This window comes from Leucopleurus acutus (genome assembly GCF_964270905.1).
Source record: "Leucopleurus acutus genome assembly, chromosome: 11".
NCBI lineage: Eukaryota > Metazoa > Chordata > Mammalia > Artiodactyla > Delphinidae > Leucopleurus > Leucopleurus acutus.
Genome location: NC_139152.1, coordinates 23,110,139 through 23,131,871, shown reverse-complemented (window position 1 = coordinate 23,131,871; position 21,733 = coordinate 23,110,139). Strand labels below are relative to the sequence as shown.

The 21,733-nt window shown below is 42.4% G+C and overlaps 2 protein-coding genes across 9 annotated transcripts in view; one reads left to right on the top strand and one right to left on the bottom strand.

Moving 5' to 3' along the window:
* The window catches only part of PPFIBP1 (PPFIA binding protein 1), a 174,327-nt gene that overhangs the window by 98,374 nt on the left and 54,220 nt on the right, over positions 1-21,733 (bottom strand). For all 8 annotated transcript variants that reach the window (XM_082851077.1, XM_082851072.1, XM_082851078.1 and 5 more), the window contains exon 2: positions 20,386-20,479. The gene's annotated coding sequence lies outside the window, so the exon portion shown is untranslated. The remainder of the gene's footprint in view (positions 1-20,385; positions 20,480-21,733) is intronic.
* LOC309968779 (uncharacterized protein C12orf71 homolog) lies at positions 1,076-5,198 on the top strand (the record flags this gene model as incomplete). Its single annotated transcript, XM_082850245.1, is given in 5 exon segments — positions 1,076-1,372; positions 1,376-1,591; positions 1,595-1,804; positions 2,159-2,396; positions 2,399-5,198. Coding segments are annotated over 5 exon segments (1,023 nt in total), but the record flags the coding sequence as incomplete, so codon positions are not given.

Below are 21,733 nucleotides of genomic sequence, written 5' to 3'. Positions count from 1 at the left end.
GAGCAAGGCACTGGCTACTGCAGCTTTCTATCCCTTTTTTGTCTCTTCCCACATTTTTGACTATAACTTGGGTCCTTGTGTTGCCATGGTAACCAACAGCCCCAGAACACAGACTTCTGGCAGTTGGACTTTTAGCCACTGAGACTCAGAATCTGAAGGATTTTTCACCTCCCCGGTTTATGGCTCAGGAGTTGGCAGCACCTCTTTCACGAGGGCAGCCACCAGAGCAGAGCATTACAGAGACTACAACATGTGCGTGCATGCGTGTGAGTATTCTTACCCTCTGCCCCAGTTACTCACCGGGGCATCATAGAAAAAGCTGCACTAAAAAGTGCCATCAGATGGTGGGAGGATGGGCAACTAAATGGCTATAATCTTTCTGGGAAGCAACTTGGTAACAACTATTAAGGACCCTCTAATACATTAGTGATCTTTGATCCATTAAACCCACATTTAAGAATATAAAGAGAGACAAAGATTAACAAGGGAGTTTACTGAAGATGTATCTATTAAGAACAATAACTACTAATGGTCATTAATAAGAAAGTGGTAAAAAGTGACAGAATAGCCATATATATGTTTATTGTAGGTTGTGCCATAAAATATAATAATCTCAGTTTCAACCAATGTGACTTTCATATCTACATATATATGTGATGTGACTGCACATATATACACACACACACACACACACACACACACACATATAAGTACATATAAAGAAAAAGAAGAGATTATAAGGGAGTCCACCAAAATGTTTTCACGATGATTATCATTATCTCTGGACAGGGGGAATCACAGGCATATTGATTTTGATCCTCATACTTTTTTATATTTTTCAAATTTTATACCATGATGCTCTTTTTCTTTTATGGTACAAGTTCTTTCAGCTGTAGTAACAGATGATGTGAGGCATCCGGTGAAGACGCTTAGTACAGAGGGTCGTATAGAACAGGTTTTGAAAGGGAGAGGGCTGCCTCTTTCATTCTTCACTGCAGATTGCAAAACAGGATGAACTTCTATCAGAATGCGATAGCTCCAAATAGAAAAAGGAATGCATAACGTTACTGCGTAAGTACCGTTATTACCTTCTTCTTTTCCCCAATCCCACTTATTTTTTCTTTCTTTTGAAGATCCCTGGGATGAGGGAGACCTGAGATTTGCGCCTTTGAACTCCACGGCGCACTCATTCTCCAGCAGCTCCGAATCAAACCTGAGTCTCTCTGTGGGCTATTTCCCCTGTGAGGACAACTTTTCCTATGAGAACATCATCTCCTGTGAAGACACATCTTCTGAAGGTCCTTCAATCCACTTTGTCCCTCCTATCCAAGGGACATGGCGGACTGAAAACATAGGGAGACTCCTGGGGAGATGAGACCAAATACAGGACGACCCAGAGCAGTTTTGCAAACTAAGAATCACCCTGGCCTGGGATGTTGATATGGCCTCTAAGAATTCAGACTCGATGGCTAATTGGGACCTAAGTGGAGACAACCAGTGGATAGACAAGTATCCCAAAGAGAAGACACAACTGACTCTCAGCAAACTGGACGGTCTTGTGCAAAAGCTTGAGAAATTTCTTGAGAACCAGTAAGATGACGAAGATGAGGACTGTGTGTTCCATGAATCTGTTCAGCAGGAAGACTCTCAGCTGTCTAGCAGCTCCCCTCCAGGTATGGCTCAGGTTAGTCATCAAGAACACAAGAGCTGTCAACACTTGGCCAAGTTCAACCCATCAGAAAATGAAGATGTCATCCAGTTTCCACAGATTCCTCCAAGGCTTCAGAAACAGGAGCTTGCTGAAGTGAGCACAGAGGTGCCTCACAGGCAAGCAGGGGCCAGGCCTGGCGGAGGGGCCAGGTGGGAATGTACAGAGAATTACTACCTGCTGTAAAAGGGTCAGAGTGGAGCTGAAGGGAAAAAACTGAGGAGCACCAAGGCAGAGAAGAGGGTAGGAAAGTAAAGAAAAAGCCAAGAATTATGACCAAAATAGGTGTGCATGGGTGTGTGCGTGGGTGTGTGTAAGTATTAATGAGTACTAAAACTGCATGTACAGTTGGGTCACTTTTGGTTAAAGGATTTGAGTTCCATAAATGGATAAATATTGACCCCACTGTTGTCTAGGTTACACAATATCTAAAACTCATTTTCTTGGCAGATAATAAGCGAGGTGACTGGCAGCCAAAGGACAAGTATTGCAGAGACCTCCTCAATCTCATCAGGTCCGCAAGAGAAGGAGGACACTCACTCCAGCACAAAAGCCCGCTCCTGTCTGAACTTCAGGCGGATCTTCCGCTGGCTAAGGCACCAAGTCCTCCCTTCATTTTGGGGGAGAGAGCACCCCGAGAAGGCCACTGAGAGCCCCCATCAGCTAGCACAAAAGAAACGACTCTCTCACAGAAGAGAATCCAACCTCAAGAATCCCTCGAATTAGGCCACCCCATATCGCCAGATTTTTAAACTTTTTGATAGCCCCTATTCTACAATCCTCATGAGCTATTTTTTGCCCAATAAACAAAATACATATTCTTGTTATCCATGTCTTCCGCTCCCAGCTCAAGATGCTGGCTCAGGCTGAAAGTTTATATGTTGGCCCGAAGACGGAAATATAGTCTCTGGGAAGTTTCAGTATTATCATCCTTCCTAACTTGAAGGCATTCTTTTTCCCTCCTCTCTCCACTTCTTTCTGTATTTCACCCTATTTCACTTTATATATGTTAACCTATTTTCTCATTCATCCAAATCCCCACTTTCTGAAGGCAGCAGTACAACCCATCGAATTCCCAACATGGCAGGATGGCTTTGGTTGAACCTGCAGGACTCAAGCAAGTGGCAGAGGATACCAAGTCCCTCAGGAAGCTAAGTTCAGTTGGCAGTGTCAGGCGTTCAAGGCGGCGGATCTGATGTTCCCAGAAGACCTGACTGGTTCTAGTACACCTTGCCTTGGCTAGAATAAGTAGCCCACTTAGGAGGAATGCGAGGATGGGGAATGCCTAACTCTCCTTATTCATAAGATAGGGAAGGTAATAATACAGACTTCATAAGGTTGTTGTGAGAATTAATGAGATAATGCGAGCACTTGAATAATATCATTACTAATGTTATTGCTATGATTCATTCTCCTGAGGATATCCCCAGAAGCCCTGATCCAAGGAACATCCAAGAGTGGGAGGTTAAGAGTCAGTTCTCATTGAAATATTTCCCACACAGAAGCAATATTTACAAAAAGTTATGGGTTTCAGCAGATCTTGACTCAACCAAGTTCCCTCCCAGTCCATTCCCCACTGTGCCCTCTCAAATTCCTTTACGATGGTCACTAAACTTTCCAATAAACGTCAACTTCTTTGAGGAAGGCTGTAATCACACTTTTAGCCCCTATTATTGTTATCACCTCACCTCCCGGGTACCACCACCATCCTCCTTATTCACCCTCAGGTTTACTCAAGAGCCCTCCTTCAGCTTTTGCTACCACCCTATAGGACCTTCAGAGTTCATATGATTCTTTGGTTTGAAATTCCTTCCTTTCCACAATTTTACTTTCTTTATCTCTTCCTTCCTCCCACAAAATTTAGCACATAGGAGCACAAGATAATTTTCTGGCTTACAAAAAACAAAGCAAAAACAAATTCAATCTTTGAGCTCCAGCTGGCTTATTATTTAAGAGATAAAGCCATGTAAACATATGACTATAAAGGGTTATGGCTGGTAATACAGTAGTTTGTACACGGTCCATACTGACTACTAAACAATAATCAATTCAACATGGGGAGGTTGATTTTACAAGGTTTCATATATGAGGTTGCTTGAGTCAGAAATGTGGTTAGTTTAAGGTGGAGGACTTTAGAAACTGGCATGGAGTTAAGGTGTGCGATCCTGGCTGGTTATACATGAGAGACACTGGGGAGGATATTGTCCCCGGAAAGACAGCACCATGGGAAGGAAGGAATCAAAGAGCAGGGCCTTCTTAGCAGTATATGCTCATGGTCACACCCTGAATCTCTGCACAGCCAGACTCCTCACTTTATCCACCTCTCTGAGAATATTTCCCCTTCAACTAGCTCACGTGTATGCCCTCCGCCACCTTCAGCTACTCTTTGACTTCACCAAGACTTTGAGTCCCATTACCCTACCCGTTCCATGACTTTCATTCACCTCCTTCCAGATGCAACCTTTGCCCCTCCTTCCCAAGCCGTGGCATATCCACCACATCTACTAGCATTCACAGTGCCTGCCCTTTTCTTTTCCCAGCTCTTCTTTTAATCTATACTCTCCAAATTCCCCAACAGAACAACTGTCTTGCTCCTCATAAGAGCCAATACACAAACATAGGAATTACCTTCTCCATTCCCTGGAGAATTCCCCCAATGCCTTCTCAAGTCCACACTGCCTGGGGCACTCATCCTTAAAGACCCTGCTCTAGGGCTGCTATGAGGCCAAGACTGATTCTTCCAGTTGACATGGTCAACTTTACTTAAGCTGTCCCCCAGTCCCTACCCTCACACCATGACTTGTACTTTTCCGCTCTCTTGATATGACTATTTTACCTACAGGCCCCGACCTCTTGAGGGCAAGCACCCAGTCTCGGTTCCTTTTCACTGCAAGATCTTAACACAGTGCCTGGTACAGAGTGATCTCTCTGTCTCTATATAATCTTTTTAATGATTTGAATATGTCCTATTTCTCTTTTCTCCTACACAGTTTTCTTTGAAAATGAAAAACAACAGCTTAGAGTTGCTATTCCTTAAGTCAAAAGTCGCTGGCCAGCAGGGTTAAGAGCAGGAAAGGAGAGTTAGCGGGGAGACAGGAAGAAGAGAAAATGGCAATCTGTGAAAAGTCAAGTGAGGTGGCTTGACCTTGATTGAGAAACCTAAGACCAGAGGAATTTAGCAACTAATTTGAAAATTTAATTCAACAAATATACGTGGAGCCTTACTGTTGCTTTAACCAGACACCATGATACGCCTAAAAGAAAGATGACATCTCCTACCGTCATGGCGCTGGTAACCAGTCTTGTTGCTTTGCTCAATTCTTTCTCTAGTAATTAAGTCAACCTCTAAGAAAAACTCACCCAAAAACTCCCTTTAAGATCGCCCACACTGAATAAGAAGCCCTGTTCATTTGTAAGATTTCTGACATATTTGTGTTTATTTTTCAGTGTTGTATAAACCTGCTTGACAAGTATGAACCCACCTCTACGATTCAAGCAATGCACTTTACAAGCCTTTGTAATAAATAAATAAATAAGTAAAAAATATATATATATATATATATTTTTTTTTTTTTTTTTTGAGGTATGCGGGCCTCTCACTGTTGTGGCCTCTCCCGTTGCAGAGCAGAGGCTCCGGACGCACAGGCTCAGCGGCCACGGCTCACGGGCCCAGCTGCTCCACGGCATGTGGGACCCTCCCGGACCAGGGCACGAACCCGCGTCCCCCTACATCGGCAGGTGGACTCAGCCACTGCGCCACCAGGGAAGCCCCTGTAATAAATATTTTTTATAAAGAATTGGAATGCTAAATATTCCTTGGGGTTGTGCTACATCTTAGAAAGTGAGTCAAAGTGTTCAAAAATAGGAACTATTTCAGTACCTCCTCATTTATTACAGCGTCAAATATGCCATGAAGCTCTTAGCTACATGCCAACCTAGGACCAGGTTCTCTGCTCTGTGTCGTGTCCAAAGGGCTGGTGGAGGCCACTACACACCAAGTGGACTGACAGCAAACTGGGCGTGGCCATGGAGAGACTCTAGCTCTGCAGAAACCTCAAGATTCTAGGAGAATGACTGTGCTTGCCGGGCACATGCCAGTCTAATTCCTTCAAGTGAATTGCTCAACCTTGAGACCCATAAAGTTCAGATGCTTGAATTAGCGAGGTTTTGCCTTAAATATTCATATTCTGGAATCTATAACAACATCATAATATAAGCCAGCATGCAAGGTAAGAAATTATCAAACAAATGCAAGGAGTATTCAGCTGTCTCCAAACACAGAATTGGGATATAGGTTAATGTAAATTTTATAGGCCATCTCATGCCACACCAATTTTTCACTCAGCAAGATCTCAATGAGAGAAAAAAGTGTGTGATCATACTATACCAGCAAAATACGGGCAAGTCATTTTTCCAGACTTAAAGAACATAATGTGAAAATTCATGGCTCAAAAGGATGCAGGAGTCCAAGGTCTACCTGGTCACAAAAATAGTGTCCAAGATCCTCTTACAAAACAATGAAAAGAAAAATAAAGCAAATTATAAATGAATTCATAGAGAGTGCTGATAATTACCCCTATATTTAAGAATAGTTTTGTTTAGGCAGGAGGGATAGTTACATGCTTCAAAAATAGGTCTTTTCATTATGAACTGCTCGCAGGAGAACTGATATTGCATGCAGGGTACTCTCTAATCTCAAGATGGATGGGGGGGGTTTCAATTGCACCGCCCAGAGTCAATCTTTTCCTGCTAGCCCTTACTACCGCAACAAAGAGAACAACACTCTGCTTTCAAAAGTGAAATAAGATCCTCATCAGATAACACTGAGTCACTGAGTGAGTCAGTCATGAGCAAAGCAGGTATAAAAGCCTTAGGATAAATCTTAAAGGAATTATAAGCCTAGATCAAGAAACCCCCCCTACGAAACAACTTCTGTTTACTATCCCACCTTTCATAGGAATTTCATGGTTTCGATGCCCATTTGATTTCAATCTAACATGCTTTGTAAAGAACCATTGAGTGTTTTCAAATGGGAGGGCAAACAATATCTTCAGATTGTGGCTGGGTTGAATGAAAATTCGTCTCATTATTATTGAATTCTCTCAGCCTAGAAGGAAATCAGAATGGCACTTTACTTCGTTTTTCCTCATCTGCATCATAAATCCTTAATAAATCTTAAGGATTTATTATTTTAAGGGCAAATCCCCGAAACTAAAAGACACTCTCTCTCTCTCTCTCCTAGAACTTTACTATACACCCACTCACAAAGAAAACACTTCAGACATTTAAAATATTAATATATTTTTGGATAGTTGCTTACAAGTTTCCCTTTCGTCAACTCCTCTGCCATCTGTCTTTGGGGCCTACATTTTTCCCAAAGAGGGATGGGAATGAGAAGGAGAACTTTTCTCCAGTAAAGTGACTTTCGAAAGTTCAGTTAGTACCATATTGCAACCACCAACACAGTAACTGATTCACATAAGGATCAAAGATGAATGCGAAAACCACTGGCTGAATAACTGACTGTTGGGGAACAAGATATGCACATGGTCCCCAAGAATTACCCCACAGACGACTTATTAGTGATTCAGGGGATTGGGTACCTTTACACTGGAGAGGTCCAGTGAACACCAGCTTAATCCAATGATTAAATTTAGCCTAACCACCATCCTGTACCTTCTAAAGAGAAGCAGTGTATTTTTGCTAGCAATGTTTAATCTAAATCTAATCACTAGGAAACCAATGGATGAACCCAGATTGAAAGACATACTTCTAGACAACTATCTCAGACTTTCCAAACATGTTAATGTCATGAAATGAAAAATAAGAGAAAACGAAAAAAGCAGGGAGAGAAGATAGTTCAGAAAAGAGACTAGGGCTTCCCTGGTGGTGCAGTGGTTGAGAGTTTGCCTGCCGATGCAGGGGACGCGGGTTCGTGCCCCGGTCTGGCGAGATCCCACATGCCGCGGAGCAGCTGGGCCCGTGAGCCATGGCCGCTGAGCCTGCGCGTCCGGAGCCTGTGCTCCGCAATGGAAGAGGCCACAACAGTGAGAGGCCCACGTACCACAAAAAAAAAAAAAGAGACTAAAGAGACATGACAACCAATTGCTATTTACCATCCTTATTGAATCCTTCAAATCTACAAAACTACCATAAAAGATATTTTTTAACAGTTGGACAAGTCTGAATGGGGACTGTATATTAAGCCCTTTGAAACACATTTTTCATTTTCACCAAGAATTTTATTTATTTTTTGTAGAATAGAGGGTTTTTAAATTTTTAAAAAAATTTTATTTAGTTACTTAGTTTTGGTTGCATTGAGTCTTTGTTGCTACGCTAGGGCTTTCTCTAGCTGCGGTGAGCAGGGGCTACTCTTCGTTGCAGTGCGCAGGCTTCTCACTGCGGTGGCTTCTCTTGTTGCAGAGCACGGGCTCTAGGCACGCGGTCTCAGTAGTTGTGGCTCACGGGCTCTAGAGAGCAGGCTCGGTAGTTGTGGCTCACAGGCTTAGTTGCTCTGCAGCATGTGGGATCTTCCCAGACCAGGGATTGAACCCGTGTCCCCTGCATTGGCAGGCGGATTCTTAACCACTGCGCCACCAGGGAAGTCCCACCAAGAACTTTAGTGAATAACGTATTCATTCTTTTGTTCCACTACCTTCTGCCATTTTTCAGGTAACTCCATAATTCCATCTTCCCAAAACTTTTTATCTTTTTGAGCAAAGAATTGTTCCAGGTGCCTTTTACAGTCTACCAGGGAATTGAAATTTTTTCCATTAAGAGAATTTTGTAAAGATCAAAATAAATGGAAATCCGAAGGTACAATGTCTGGTGAATATGGCGGATGAATCAGAACTTCCCAGCCAAGCTGTAACAGTTTTTGCCTGGTCATCAAATAAACATGCGGTCTTGCGTTAACCTGATGGAAGATTATGCGTTTTCTGTTGACTAATTCCAGATGCTTTTCATTAAGTGCTGCATGCAGTTGGTCTAATTGGGAGCGGTACTTGTTGGAATTAATCGTTTGGTTTTCCGGAAGGAGCTCATGATAGAGGATTCCCTTCCAATCCCACCATATACACAATATCATCTTCTTTGGATGAAGACCAGACATTGGTGTTGGTTGGTTGGTGGTGGTTCACTTCGCTTGCCCCATGATCTCTTCCGTTACACATTATTGTACAGTATCCACTTTTCATCACCCGTCACAATTTCTTTTAAAAATGGAGGGACTTCCCTGGTGGTCCAGTGGTAAAGAATCAACCTTCCAATGTAGGGGATGCGGGTTCAATCCCTGGTTGAGGAACTGAGATCCTACATGCCGCAGAGCAACTAGGCCCATGCGCCACAACTACTGAGCCCGGGCACTGCAACTAGAGAGCCTGTGTGCCAAAACCTACAAACCCATGCACACTGGAGCCCGCATGCCACAACCAGAGAGAGAAAAACCCGCATGCCACAACTAGAGAAAAGCCCGCACACCACAACTAAAGAGAAGCCCACCCGCCACAATGAAAGATCCCCCATGCCACAACTAAGACCTGATGCAGCCAAATATAAAAAATAAATAAATAAAAGTAAAATGAAATAAAAATGGAACATTTCTGTTACGTTTAGAGAATCGCATGCAGAAATATGGTTAAGAAGGTTTTTTTCACTTATGTGGAACCCACACATCAAAGAGACGAACATAACCAAGCTGGTGCAAATGATTTTCACCGCTTGATTTGGGTATTTTCAGTATGTCAGCTATCTCCCACGTGGTGCAACACTGATTGTTCTCAATTAATGTCTCCATTTGATCGCTATCAACTTCAACTGGTCTACCCAACCATGGAGCATTGTCCAGCGAGAAACGTCCAGCACAAGACTTCACAAACCACTTTTGACCTGTTCGATCAGTCACAGAACCTTCACACACTGCACAAATCTTATGTTTTGCGTTTCAGTTGCGTTTTTACCTTTCTTGAAATAATAAAGCATAATATGCCGAAAATGTTGCCTTTTTTCTTCCATCTTCAATATTAAAATGGCTACACAAAAATCCACCAATTTTGATGTCTTTTTTTAAATGCACACTGATATGACAGCTGTCACATACAATCTAACAAAATTGTTTCTAATGAAGTTAAAGACAACTAAATGCTACTAGAGCCATCTTACGGAAAAAGACGGATGAAACTTTTGGCCAACCCAATAATAGTACTAACCTCAAACTGCTATGGTGAGGATTTAGTAACAGTGTCTGACACCTAGTAAAAGCTTGTAATTTTTAGCCACTGCCCTTCCTGTCATATACCTCCTCTGTTTTGAAAATTTGCATGGCTCCTAATGACCACAGAATTAATTCCAAGCAAACTGCCATTACATTTCCCTCCATCAGATTATGATGTGCCTTCCCAGTTTTATTTAACAATGCTCCACCCTCGCCCCCATGCTCCCTGCAGTACTTGTCCCCTGCTGCTGCTCCCTGTACTTTCCTGCCTCAGTGTCTTTGCTTATACCGTTCCCTCCCCTTGGAACTGCCCTAACCATGCTACTACTCCTTCCATCTGCCTTGCCACCTACCTACTCCCAACTGCACCCTTCAAGGCTCAGGTTAGATCCAAGCTCTTCCATGGAACTGAGCAGGTTGGAAATAAGTTTCTCCTTCCTTTGTGCTAACCATGGCTCTACCTGCAGTAAGTGTACATTTTATCCTGTTTTACAGAAATACGCTTCCACAACTTTCTCCCCCACTAGACAAAAGCCCCTGTGTTCTGCTTATCTTTTCACGCTCCAAAGCCCCTGGCCCAGTTTCTTGTACATAGTAGCTCCACGATAAATGCTTGGTGAAATGAATCGTTAATCTGCAGGAAATAATTGAAACAGATAATATCTGAAATTGAATGTCATTTCCTCTCACATAAAATTTCACTAGCTTCTACTTTAATTAAGTCTAGTCCCTGGATGTTTATATTGGGGGCCAGGGAGTGTGGCACAGTGTAGGTGTTTCCTGAGTGGAAAAGCTCAGTTGTGTACAACAGACAAAGCTACTTAACAAAAGGGCAGCCACAGCTTTCTACTTGCCTTAATAGAATGTGATAGTCTATCCTCTCTTTTTTGTTTAAAAAGACGTTTTAAGCCTTCTTATTTCCTCTAGATAATGTTTAGATGCATTCACTCATTCAAATACATTTACTGAACATTAACATGCTAGAGGCTGTGCACAAAGGTGAGTATCACAGACACTTCCTCTGCAGAGCTCACACTTGGGGAGAGACAGGCATCTTGCCAGACATAGCACAGGGGCTGTAATTTGAGCTATAGCTGAAAGGAAGAGCTGGGCGAAGGAGCAGACAACACTGGCAGAGGGGACAGTCTATGCAATGGCCACAAGTCCTAAAAGGCAGGCTTGGGATCCAGTGATGAGTCCAGTTTAGCTTGAGCACAGGGTGTACTTCAGTGCGATGGTTAAGAGATTGAAGTCTGAGGTGCAGGGATGGAGCCAGGTCACTACGGAGCTTTGAATTGTTTCTTATGGGGAGAATGGAGTTTTTGAAGCAAGAGGTTGAGATGAACAAATCTATGTTCTAGAGAGAAGTTTCTAATAACGGCAGCGTGGGAGTGGGGCTGAAGTGGAGAGAAGTTGGTATCAAGAATGTTAGAGAAAAAAATCCTGCCAGCCAGGCTCCATGGTGAGATGGAAGAAAGAGTCCAGTGCAGTTCCAGCCCTTAAGTAGTTTTCTCAAAACGTTTGGTGGTCCTCTTGTTCCATCCTCCGGCCCAGCTGCAATACCCTCCATGCGACATCAGCTCTGACTGATTACTGACATTACTACATCAGCTCTGACTGATTACTGATTACTCTGACATTACTCTCTCTGACAGTTAGTAAGCATTTACCTGAGTTAATTTAATGAACACAGTGGACATGATCTAAGTTGAAAAGATACATCAGATTCATATTGTGTCCTCAAGTGCCCAGGCACCATGGAGCAGATTTCTCCTGGCTCATTCTGTCATTCATTTATTTATTATTCATTCACTTGCGGAGGTCCCACTATGTGTTGGCCATTATTACCCTTCATACCAAGAACATGGGGATACACAAGATGTGGTTCCTATTCTACAGGTGTTCAAAGTGAGGGCAGAAGTGTTAACTGTCATTTATTCAACAAAAGGAATCACTAATTGGCCTTCATCTTATACGAAGCTGTCTAAAAACATGTTCTGGATATTGGTCACAATAGTAACTTGTAACTCATTTTTACCTTAAATGATTGGCTTTCTACGTGAACTGTAGAGCTGGGCTGAGGAGGGTTCCTGCTACAATGTCTGGGGTTACTTTGCTTATATTATACAGTAGATGTCTGCGAATCTGCCCACTCACTAAAATTTATTTGTAACCCCAAAATCAGTATCAGTGGCACTTTTGCAGTTGTTCATGGCCATGTACAGAGTGGCAAAAAATTTGAGTGCCCGTGTGCATGGTCCCAGCTGAGGTCAAACAAGGCAATGCTCTGCCTTCTCATTTCAGCTTAGCTCTCCTACTATAAATAAGTGTCCTTTTCATGGTCTATCCTGTGCCATGTTTTTCATATTTCTGTGCTTCTGGTTGGTGATTTCAGTGTTTAAAATGGTCCCCAGGCATGAGGTTGAAGTGCTGTTTAGTGTTTCTAAATGCAAGAAGGCTGTGAGGTGCCTTGTGGAGAAAATGCATGTGTTAGGTAAGCTTAGTTCAAGCACGAGTTATAGTGCTGTTCATCGGGAATTCAATGTTAATGTATCAGCACCATTAAATAAGGTCCCTTTAAATGGAAGCAAGGTTATGTATTGGTCAGTTGTGAAGACGCTGTGACAGAAGCTCACAGGAACCTAAGCCCGTGAATCCCCTAGAAGCAACGGTTCAGCAGGCACTAATTCAGCATTTTGGTGACTTTACAGAATGTCACTACTGCAACAAACAAGAATCAGCTGCATTCTGTCAGGTCAGGAGTACAGAGAACACACTGATTTTTTCTCAGCTCTACCTCCTGAGGATTCAGGAATGCCACAGAGGGAGGAAACAGAAATCACTTTCTGCTAAGTGAAGTAAGTCAGGCAGAGAAAGACAAATAGCACATAATCTCACTTATATGTCCAATCTAAAAAACAAAAACAAAATCAAATGAAAACAGACTCACAGATACAGAGAACAAATAAGTGGTTGCCAGAAGGGAGGGTGATGTGGAGGTGGGTGAAATAGGTGAAGGGGATTAAGAGGTACAAACCCCAGTTATATAACAAGTCATGGGGAATATGGTCAATATTATACAGCATAATATATACAGCATAAGGACTGTGGTCAATATTATTATAATAACTTTGTACAGGGATCGATGGTTATTAGGCTTATGATGGTGATCATTTCATAACATATGCAAATGTCAAACCATTTTGTAATATACCTGAAACTAACGTAATATTGTATGTCAAATGTATTTCAATTTTTTTTAAAAAAGACAAAAAAATTAAAAAAACAAATTACTTTCTGGGTCCTGGAACACTTCAGTAGAATTAGTTGGTATTTCCTGTGCCTGTAAAGTCACTTAGACACAGTCTCACAAAGAAGGTCAACATAAACGGGTGTTCTGGTATCACCGTTTTCTCTTGGGTGAAAACTTTATGCTTAAAGTCTGATACTCCTTGAAGACCACCTATTCCCTGCTTGATACTTAGTTTTTTGACAACTCCAACAATCTGGGTAAAAGGCCTCTGAAAGGGGTGTTCTGGGCCAGACCTCAGACGAGATCAATTTAGACCCTGAAGAACCAAAACGCCCACTTTTCTAACCAAATAATCCATTCTTTAATTTCTAAAAATTTATAAACAATAAGACTATTTAAGTCTCACCAAATTATCCAAAACTTCTGAGAATGCACCGGAATCCCATGTTTCCCCTCAAGCAGGAAGCAACTCCCAGACATCAGTGTACTAAGAAGCCAGCTTCCCTACTCCAAGAATTCCATGCCTTTGAACCAGAAGCATTAACGGAGAATTCCATCCTGTCTTCTTGACTCTTTCCCAAGGTTGAGCTAGTGTTTATTTGTTAAAGAAAACAGTCATCCAAACACAGATCTGTTGAAATGCTTCCAAGCAAGATGAGAGGCCAAGGCAAGGAGGAGGAACAGCTAATCAGAAACCCAGGGCAAGAAAAGCTGGGTCCAAAATAAATATAGTACAAAATGCCCAGAATAGCCCAGAAAGACAGCTGATGACCTTTTCTTCTAAAATCTCTTAATATCACAGAATCAAATGGACCAAATATTTAAAGCCAAGCATATAACTACTACCATGAAGGTAAAGGAATAAAGTAAAAACAAACATACAAACAAGAAAAGATGATGGTACAACAACAACTTGTGTTCTGAAATACAAACAAAAACACAGACGGCAAATACAATTTACTGTACCTCATTTAGGAGTTGGTCGTCGGCCAGGGATTATGCCTCAGTTCAAGGTAATGGTCACAGGAAGCTGTCAAGGCTATTTCAAACTTTGAAAGCAACCGTAGTATTTCTAAGGAGATAGCATATATTATTTTTTGCCTGAAGCTTAAATGAATCTTGCTACAATGCCTGTGAATTGCCACACCCCTAATTTAAGTCTCCTCTTGGTTGGAGCATCTCTGGGCCATGATCTGACAAAGAGAGGCTAGCATTATGGACGCAAGGAACACTGACCACACCTTTGGAATCCAGCCTCATTTCTGTGATTATAACGCACAAAGCCTTGAGCTACTGCTAAACAATGGATTTAAGAATGACTGAAAACCCTTCTCCCACTTCTTTACTCTCAAAGCGATGGAGACCCTGGCTAACTGAAATTTGGGTGCCAGAACCCAGATTTCCCCAGAATACCACAATATTAAACCACAGATCCACTAAGCGGGAGTCAGAATTCCCGCAACCCTCTTCCTCCTTAAAACACTGCTGAGACTACATACCTAAGTGCCATTAGAGATGCTAAGCCCTCCTCATTAACCACGGAAATGCATGGCGACTTGAGGGAAACACACACCACCTGTGCAGCTACACAGCCAGCGTGTATGTATGCCCACACACACATGCTCCCTACATATTTTGATTATTTAGACGTGTAAACATTTCCTGCTCTCTGTCAACAGTTACACTCTGGCATATCTGTATTAAGGAGAAAAAAAGTCAAAGGCACTGACCAGTTTCCCAAGAGGTGAGGATAAAAGAAAACAACCGAGAATAAAAAGATGGCTATGGGCTTCCCTGGTGGCGCAGTGGTTGAGAGTCCGCCTGCCGATGCAGGGGACACGGGTGCGTGCCCCGGTCCGGGAAGATCCCACATGCCGCGGAGTGGCTGGGCCCGTGAGTGATGGCTGCTGAGCCTGCGCGTCCGGAGCCTGTGCTCCGCAACGGGAGAGGCCACAACAGTGAGAGGCCCGCGTACAGCAAAAAAAAAAAAAAAAAAAAAAAAAAAAGATGGCTATGACTTTGGCAAGTTAAGCAAAGAGCTTCAAGCAGCCCTCCAACTCCATCCACATGCTCACACACATGGAAGCGTCTGCTTAAAGGAAGGGTTCTAACAGCCCAACTAAATCTCCATTTGATTGTAAAGGTGATCTTAGACATTTGGTGAGAGAGAGAGAGATAACTAAAGGGAAGAAAAATAAAAAGGAAAAGCTTTCGTAAATTTCATGAAGAAAAGAAATTCATTTATGTATTATCTCAGGTTATGATGAACCAACGAAGCACAAGACAAAACCACATATGTGACACACGATTCCAAACAAGACAGCCATCCCCAAGCAGTATTTTCAGAATGTTTAGTTCAAATTGCCTAGAATAAAGAACGTTTGGTCCAAGACACATATTCAGGAGATAGAAAACGTCAAACCCCATGTAATAATTAAAGTGATAGCGATTGCAAGAAGGGTATGGACAAAGGGCACACAGGGACCGAGCTGGGGTGGATGCTGTTCTTTGGGGATGATGCTATCTCAGTGGCTACAAATCGCCTGCTTAGAAACCACTACACGACTGGGTGGAGTGATCCTGTGGGCAGGCCCGCGTAACGGCCTGCACATTCCCATGGCCTTCCTCGGCCTAATGAAGAGGAGGCCGTGCTGAGGTCCCACTTCATTCCTGTGCCTGGGTCCATTCCACCTCAAGGTGGTATAACCAGACAGCTTTCACCACCGTCACCCGTGATCTCAAGAACCACTACCACATGGGAGAGACCAGGGTGTTGCCTGCACTCTAGGCAAACGATATTTCTTCTACTTGTCAGTCGCCAGAGCATCTAAATGTCTTAAAGTACAAACATTCCAAAGTTCTCAGTTTACTTTAAATCTTTCCTACATGTCCTCCTACACCAGCTTCATGCAGATACCCCCGGGTATAAGAGGATAGAGGTAAGAACTTAAAAGTAATTATTAAGTGATAACACTATTTAGTAGTCAATCTTATTTTATTAATTCAGTTGAATCCATTAAATCATTTCAATGCTAGATTTTGTTGTTGTTGTTTTTTGTGGTACGCAGGCCTCTCACTGTTGTGGCCTCTCCCGTTGCAGAGCACAGGCTCTGGACACGCAGGCTCAGCGGCCATGGCTCACGGGCCCAGCCGCTCCGCGGCATGTGGGATCCTCCCAGACCGGGGCACGAACCCGTGTCCCCTGCATCGGCAGGCGGACTTTCAACCACTGCGCCACCATGGAAGCCCTCAATGCTAGTTTTTAGATATCATTTTTAATAAATAATTTCTTCAACATCTGGAACCGCAAAACGTATCCAAATTTTGTGATACTCCCAACTGTGGGACTGTAACATGAGAACTGAGAATTTAAGTAGAGACATGAGATAAGGCCAAAGGCAGCTTTCATAATCCAGCTATGTCATATATTTAAATTCAATGTCTTGAACATTTATTTATGTAGTTTAACATAAATATAAACATCCTTTGATGAACAAAGCAAGTGTATGGGAGCTGGTTAAAGTAAATGTCAGTGTGAAAATGAATTTATATATACTCATATGGCCTGCACAACAGTCTGGTCATTTGTTTTTTACTTGCTGTGACGTTCACTATGTTGTGAACTTAGGTCATATCTTAAAACTACTCCTTCCCCTACTATCATAAGAACCAAAACCTGCTGTCACAGAACTTCTGACCTGGGGCAAACCCATGAAAGAATACAGCATTCAGAAAAATACAGCTACACCCCAAACTTGATATTATTACATTTACAAAATTCACAGAATCTTCCTCTGCCTCTAAGTCTCAGTCTAACTTTCTCATTTTACAGATGAGAAAACTGAGACCCAGGATTAATAATACACCTGAAGTCCCACAGCTAATTTGTAGGGAGGTCAGAACTAGAATTTCAGAGTCTTGGGTCAAATGTTGTCTTTGACTCAACTCACTCTAAAAGCTTCCTTTTTAGGACACTAGATTATTCATTTGTTAGATCATAATCACACTGAGGGCAAAATCAAGCTTCATCTACACCATTTGCCCCAATATCTAGTCCAGAATTCATCAACAAGTGGAAAGGTGTCCCCAGCCACAGCCAGTTGGAATGGACACACTATACCAGCTGTGGTCTGTAGTGAATCACCCACAGAGCCTCTCACCGAAGCTCCCTGGTACATAAGGACACTCGTTTGCAAAATGCCTCTCAAGAATTGACAGTGTAATATATAAAATTATGAATTTCCTTTGTGCAAAATAACCCAGCTTTCCTGTGAATCTCAGCTCCCCTGGTCTCTTCCTGAACTAACAGAGTAAAACAGTTCCAACGACCAAGAGGGTCTTCACTGACACACCCTGGAGAGGGACCTGCCAAGGACACGCAGACAAATGTTTCTCTTCATCTTTCCTCTGAGTTTCAGTTTAAGGCGGCACAAGTAGGAAAATATTTTTGTCAGTGTTCACCACACTTAAAAAAAAAACACTAAGTTAATCTCATATTTTAAAAAAATAATCTGGAAACTTCTACAAAGTATCAGATACAGAGTCAAATGGGTAATATCAGTAATAATAACAATCAGAAAAATAATAAGAATATTGGTTATTATTTTTAGTGCCAGTGCAATGCACCCAGCAGCACACTCCTGACACTATCGAAGTAAATTGTCACAGAAAACCTATAAGGTAGGTGTGTCCATATCCCCATTTTACAGATAAGGAGGCTGGCACAGAGACATCACAGGGAAAGAAAGTAGAGCTGCGATCTGAACACAGAACAGTCTCCCGGCAAAGCCCACATGCTCACATCCTGTATTTGTTTGAAAAATACATTTATTCTTAGTTTGGTAACTTTACTAAGTTCATTCTTGACTCAAGATTCATACTTTAGGGACTGGTTCTTCAAAGCTTCCTTAAAACAAAAGTTAGGGCTTCCCTGGTGGCGCAGTGGTTGAGAGTCCACCTGCCGATGCAGGGGACACGGGTTGGTGCCCCGGTCCGGGAAGATCCCACATGCCGCGGAGCGGCTGGGCCCGTGAGCCAGGGCCGCTGAGCCAGCACGTCCGGAGCCTGTGCTCCGCAACGAGAGAGGCCACGACAGTGAGAGGCCCACATAACGCAAAAAAAAAAAAAAAAAAAAAAAACAAACAAACAAAAACAAAACAAAACAAAAGTTAGACTTAATAAAGTTGTTCAAAAAATGCTTTGAGAGCTCCAGCCTGCCTGCCCAGATCAACTTTTATTTCTCTGTTCATCTCCTAGACTCTTCAGGTCTCCGAAGCTGATTCCTCCTCTGGGTTGTCACTTGTCCAGGCTCTTGATCTGCCTGGTGAAATATCCTAACCGTTTCTAGGGGAGCCCAGACACATCTGTCTTCCGGATCTATTTTCTCTTCTTGTCTGTAATTCCTTCCTGAACCCAACCGAAGCCCTCCTCAGTCAGGAGGGCAAAACCTTACCACATCACACACATATGAGAGGGTGCTTCCAGCCAGCCACACCCCCAAGAGTAATCTATGTTCCTAACCAGCATGCTTAGAACATCACGCTGAAGCAGACACATCACCTGTCTACCTAAAATCAACTTGTCTGCTTGTAAAGATGTTCACTTCAACATTATTTCACAGGGCTGCTGAATCCAAATTACTGAGTTGTCCCTGACCAAAATACAGTCATCACCAAAAGATATGCACAAAAATACTCCTTGTAGCACTATTTATAATACACCCAAACTGGAAACTACCAAAATGGCCAGTAACTACAAAGTAAACATACAATTGAATACCATGATAGTAAGGAAAATGAAAACAATAAACTATACACAGTATCCTAGAGACATTTCACAAACATAGTAAGCAAATAAGCCAGACACAAAAGAATATAAACTATACGATTCTATTTATATAAACTTTAAAAATAGGCAAAATTATATCAATGGCATTAGAAATCAGGAAATTGGTTACTCTAGGGATGGGGGAGGAGAGTTCTGGGGTGCTGGTAATTTTCTGCTATCTTGTGATGGTTACACAGTGTGTCCACTTTGTGACAATCATTCCATCAAGCCATCCACTTATGATTTGTGCGCTTTGCTCTGTGTATAAGATACTTCAATAAAAAGCTGACTGAAAGACGCCCTGGAGGACATCTGGTCTGCTCTCCTTAGATGGCATAAGAGTAACTGTTTCCCGTAGATGTTAAATACCTCAAAGGCACACAGGAAATCCGCGGAAAGGCTGGTCTAGACATCAGATCTCTTAACTCACTCTCCAGGTACCAAAGCTACCTCTCAAATTTGGGAGGATGTTTCTCTGACTTCCTTCCTTGTTGTGACTACAGCAAAGGTTCAGAAGGGTTAGGATCACATTCCTGTTAAGAACACAACCCAGAAGGTTCCGGGCTCCAGCAACAACTGTGCCAAGGATGAGCGTTTAAACACTGTTTAGAATATGGCAAATCAGCAAAGTCAGACAGCACAGTGTTCACACCCTACGTTCTTCCCCTCTTCCAAGCTGTGTGATCGTCTGCACGCTCTTACCTCTCTCTGAACCTCAGTATCCTCATCTGGATCACCATCACTGAAATATTAACTCCTACTTTACAAGGTTGCCAGGAGGATAACACAAGGTAGTAGTGTCAGAGCAGTGCCTAGCACATGGCAAGCACTCAGAAAAGGCATTCGTTGAATGAGGATTGATTGAATTGGTCAAGTGCTTGTCACTTAATAGAAGTTCAATAAATAGTTAAGTATCATTATGATTACTGAGCAAAAGAAACAGGGAGGAAAGGAGTAAATGAGCTTATATGGAAACACCTCACTTCTCTAAGCCTGTGGGGTCATTAATGGGTCGACCAACAATTCTCACTGACTTACATGGGGCACTAAAACGACCTGTGGGATAAAGAGCAATAAAGGATTTGAGAAAAGGGCAGTGCTTTTTATGTGTTAACCAGGTCTGTGTTTTCCTTTCTCCACGCAAATAAAGATTTGCTCACTGACTGTCACAACATGTCAAAGTCCTACAACCACCTATGTTAGTCGTATTGCTTTTAGAATTTAAAAAATTTTAAAGGGGGTGGTGGGTCATAAATTCTCACAGACTTAACAAGTAGACTACATAGTCAAGTAACTTTACTCCTGGGAAAAAATTTACACACTGAGTGTACTGAAAGGTCTTAAAGATGTCACCAATGAACAGTGATGAGGAGGGAGTTTACTTACATTTACAAAAACAAGTTTAATATTGGTTTTTTTCTTCAGCTCTTCAAATCTTCCATGTACTGATTAGCAATCTGATCCATGAAGTTCTCTTATACTGGAAAGAAACAAATATAAAGAAGATAAATTAAAACTCACTGCAAACTATAACACACCATAATAATTTACCATATAATTTACCTAAATTATTATATAAGCAAAGGACATCAAACTAGATAACACGTGTGCAATTAAAAACAATACAATGTGTTAAGGACCAACAGATTTAACTGACTTCCTTCCACCTGTCTTTCTGCTGTTCCTTCTCTCCCTTCCTTTCTCTTCCTTCCTCCCTTCCGGCGTTCTTTCTTCCTTACTTCCTCAGTTACTGGACAACCTCAAATATTCCTTGAAGCCTGACCTTCAGCAGAAACCCACCATCATTAATTTTTATAGCACAAAGTACCTGGCACATATTAGGTACTTTATAAATGTTTGCTGAGTAAATGAATGAACCATAGTTTACCAACACTTAGTTGTTAAGGCTTTAAAAAAATGAGGAAATTTACTATTTTCTTGTCCAACAAGAATACATAAACAATATATAGAAACATATACACTGTTCTTTAGACTTGTCTGATTCCTGTATCTTTTCTTTTTCTTTTTTTTTTTTTTGGCTGCGATGCGTCTTCATTGCTGCATGCAGGCTTTCTCTAGTTGTGGTGAGCGGGGGCTACTCTTCATTGTGGTGTGCAGGCTTCTCATTACAGTGGCTTCTCTGGTTGCAGAGAATGGGCTTCAGTAGTTGTGGCACATGGGCTCAGTAGTCGTGGCTCGCAGGCTCTAGAGCACAGGCTCAGTAGTTGTGGCGCACGGGCTTAGCTGCTCCGCGGCATGTGGGATCTTCCCAGACCAGGGATTGAACCTGTGTCCCCTGCGTTGGCAGGTGGATTCCTAACCACTGCACCGCCACGTAAGTCCCCCTCATATCTCTTTTATTTTATTTTATTTTTTGTTGTTTTTTTAAAATAAATTTATTTGTTTTTATTTTTGGCTGTGTTGGGTCTTCCTTGCTGCGCACAGGCTTTCTCTAGTTGTGGCTAGCAGGGGCTACTCTTGATTATGGTGCATGGGCTTCTCATTGTCGTGGCTTCTCTTGTTGCAGAGCACGGGCTCTAGGCGCGTGGGATTCAGTAGTTGTGGCATGCGGGCTCAATAGTTGTGGCTCACGGGCTCTAGAGCACAGGCTCAGTAGTTGTGGCGCACGGGCTTAGTTGCTCCACGGCATGTGGGATCTTCCTGGGCCAGGGATAAAACCCATGTCCCCTGCATTGGCAGGCGGATTCTTAACCACTGTGCCATCAGGGAAGCC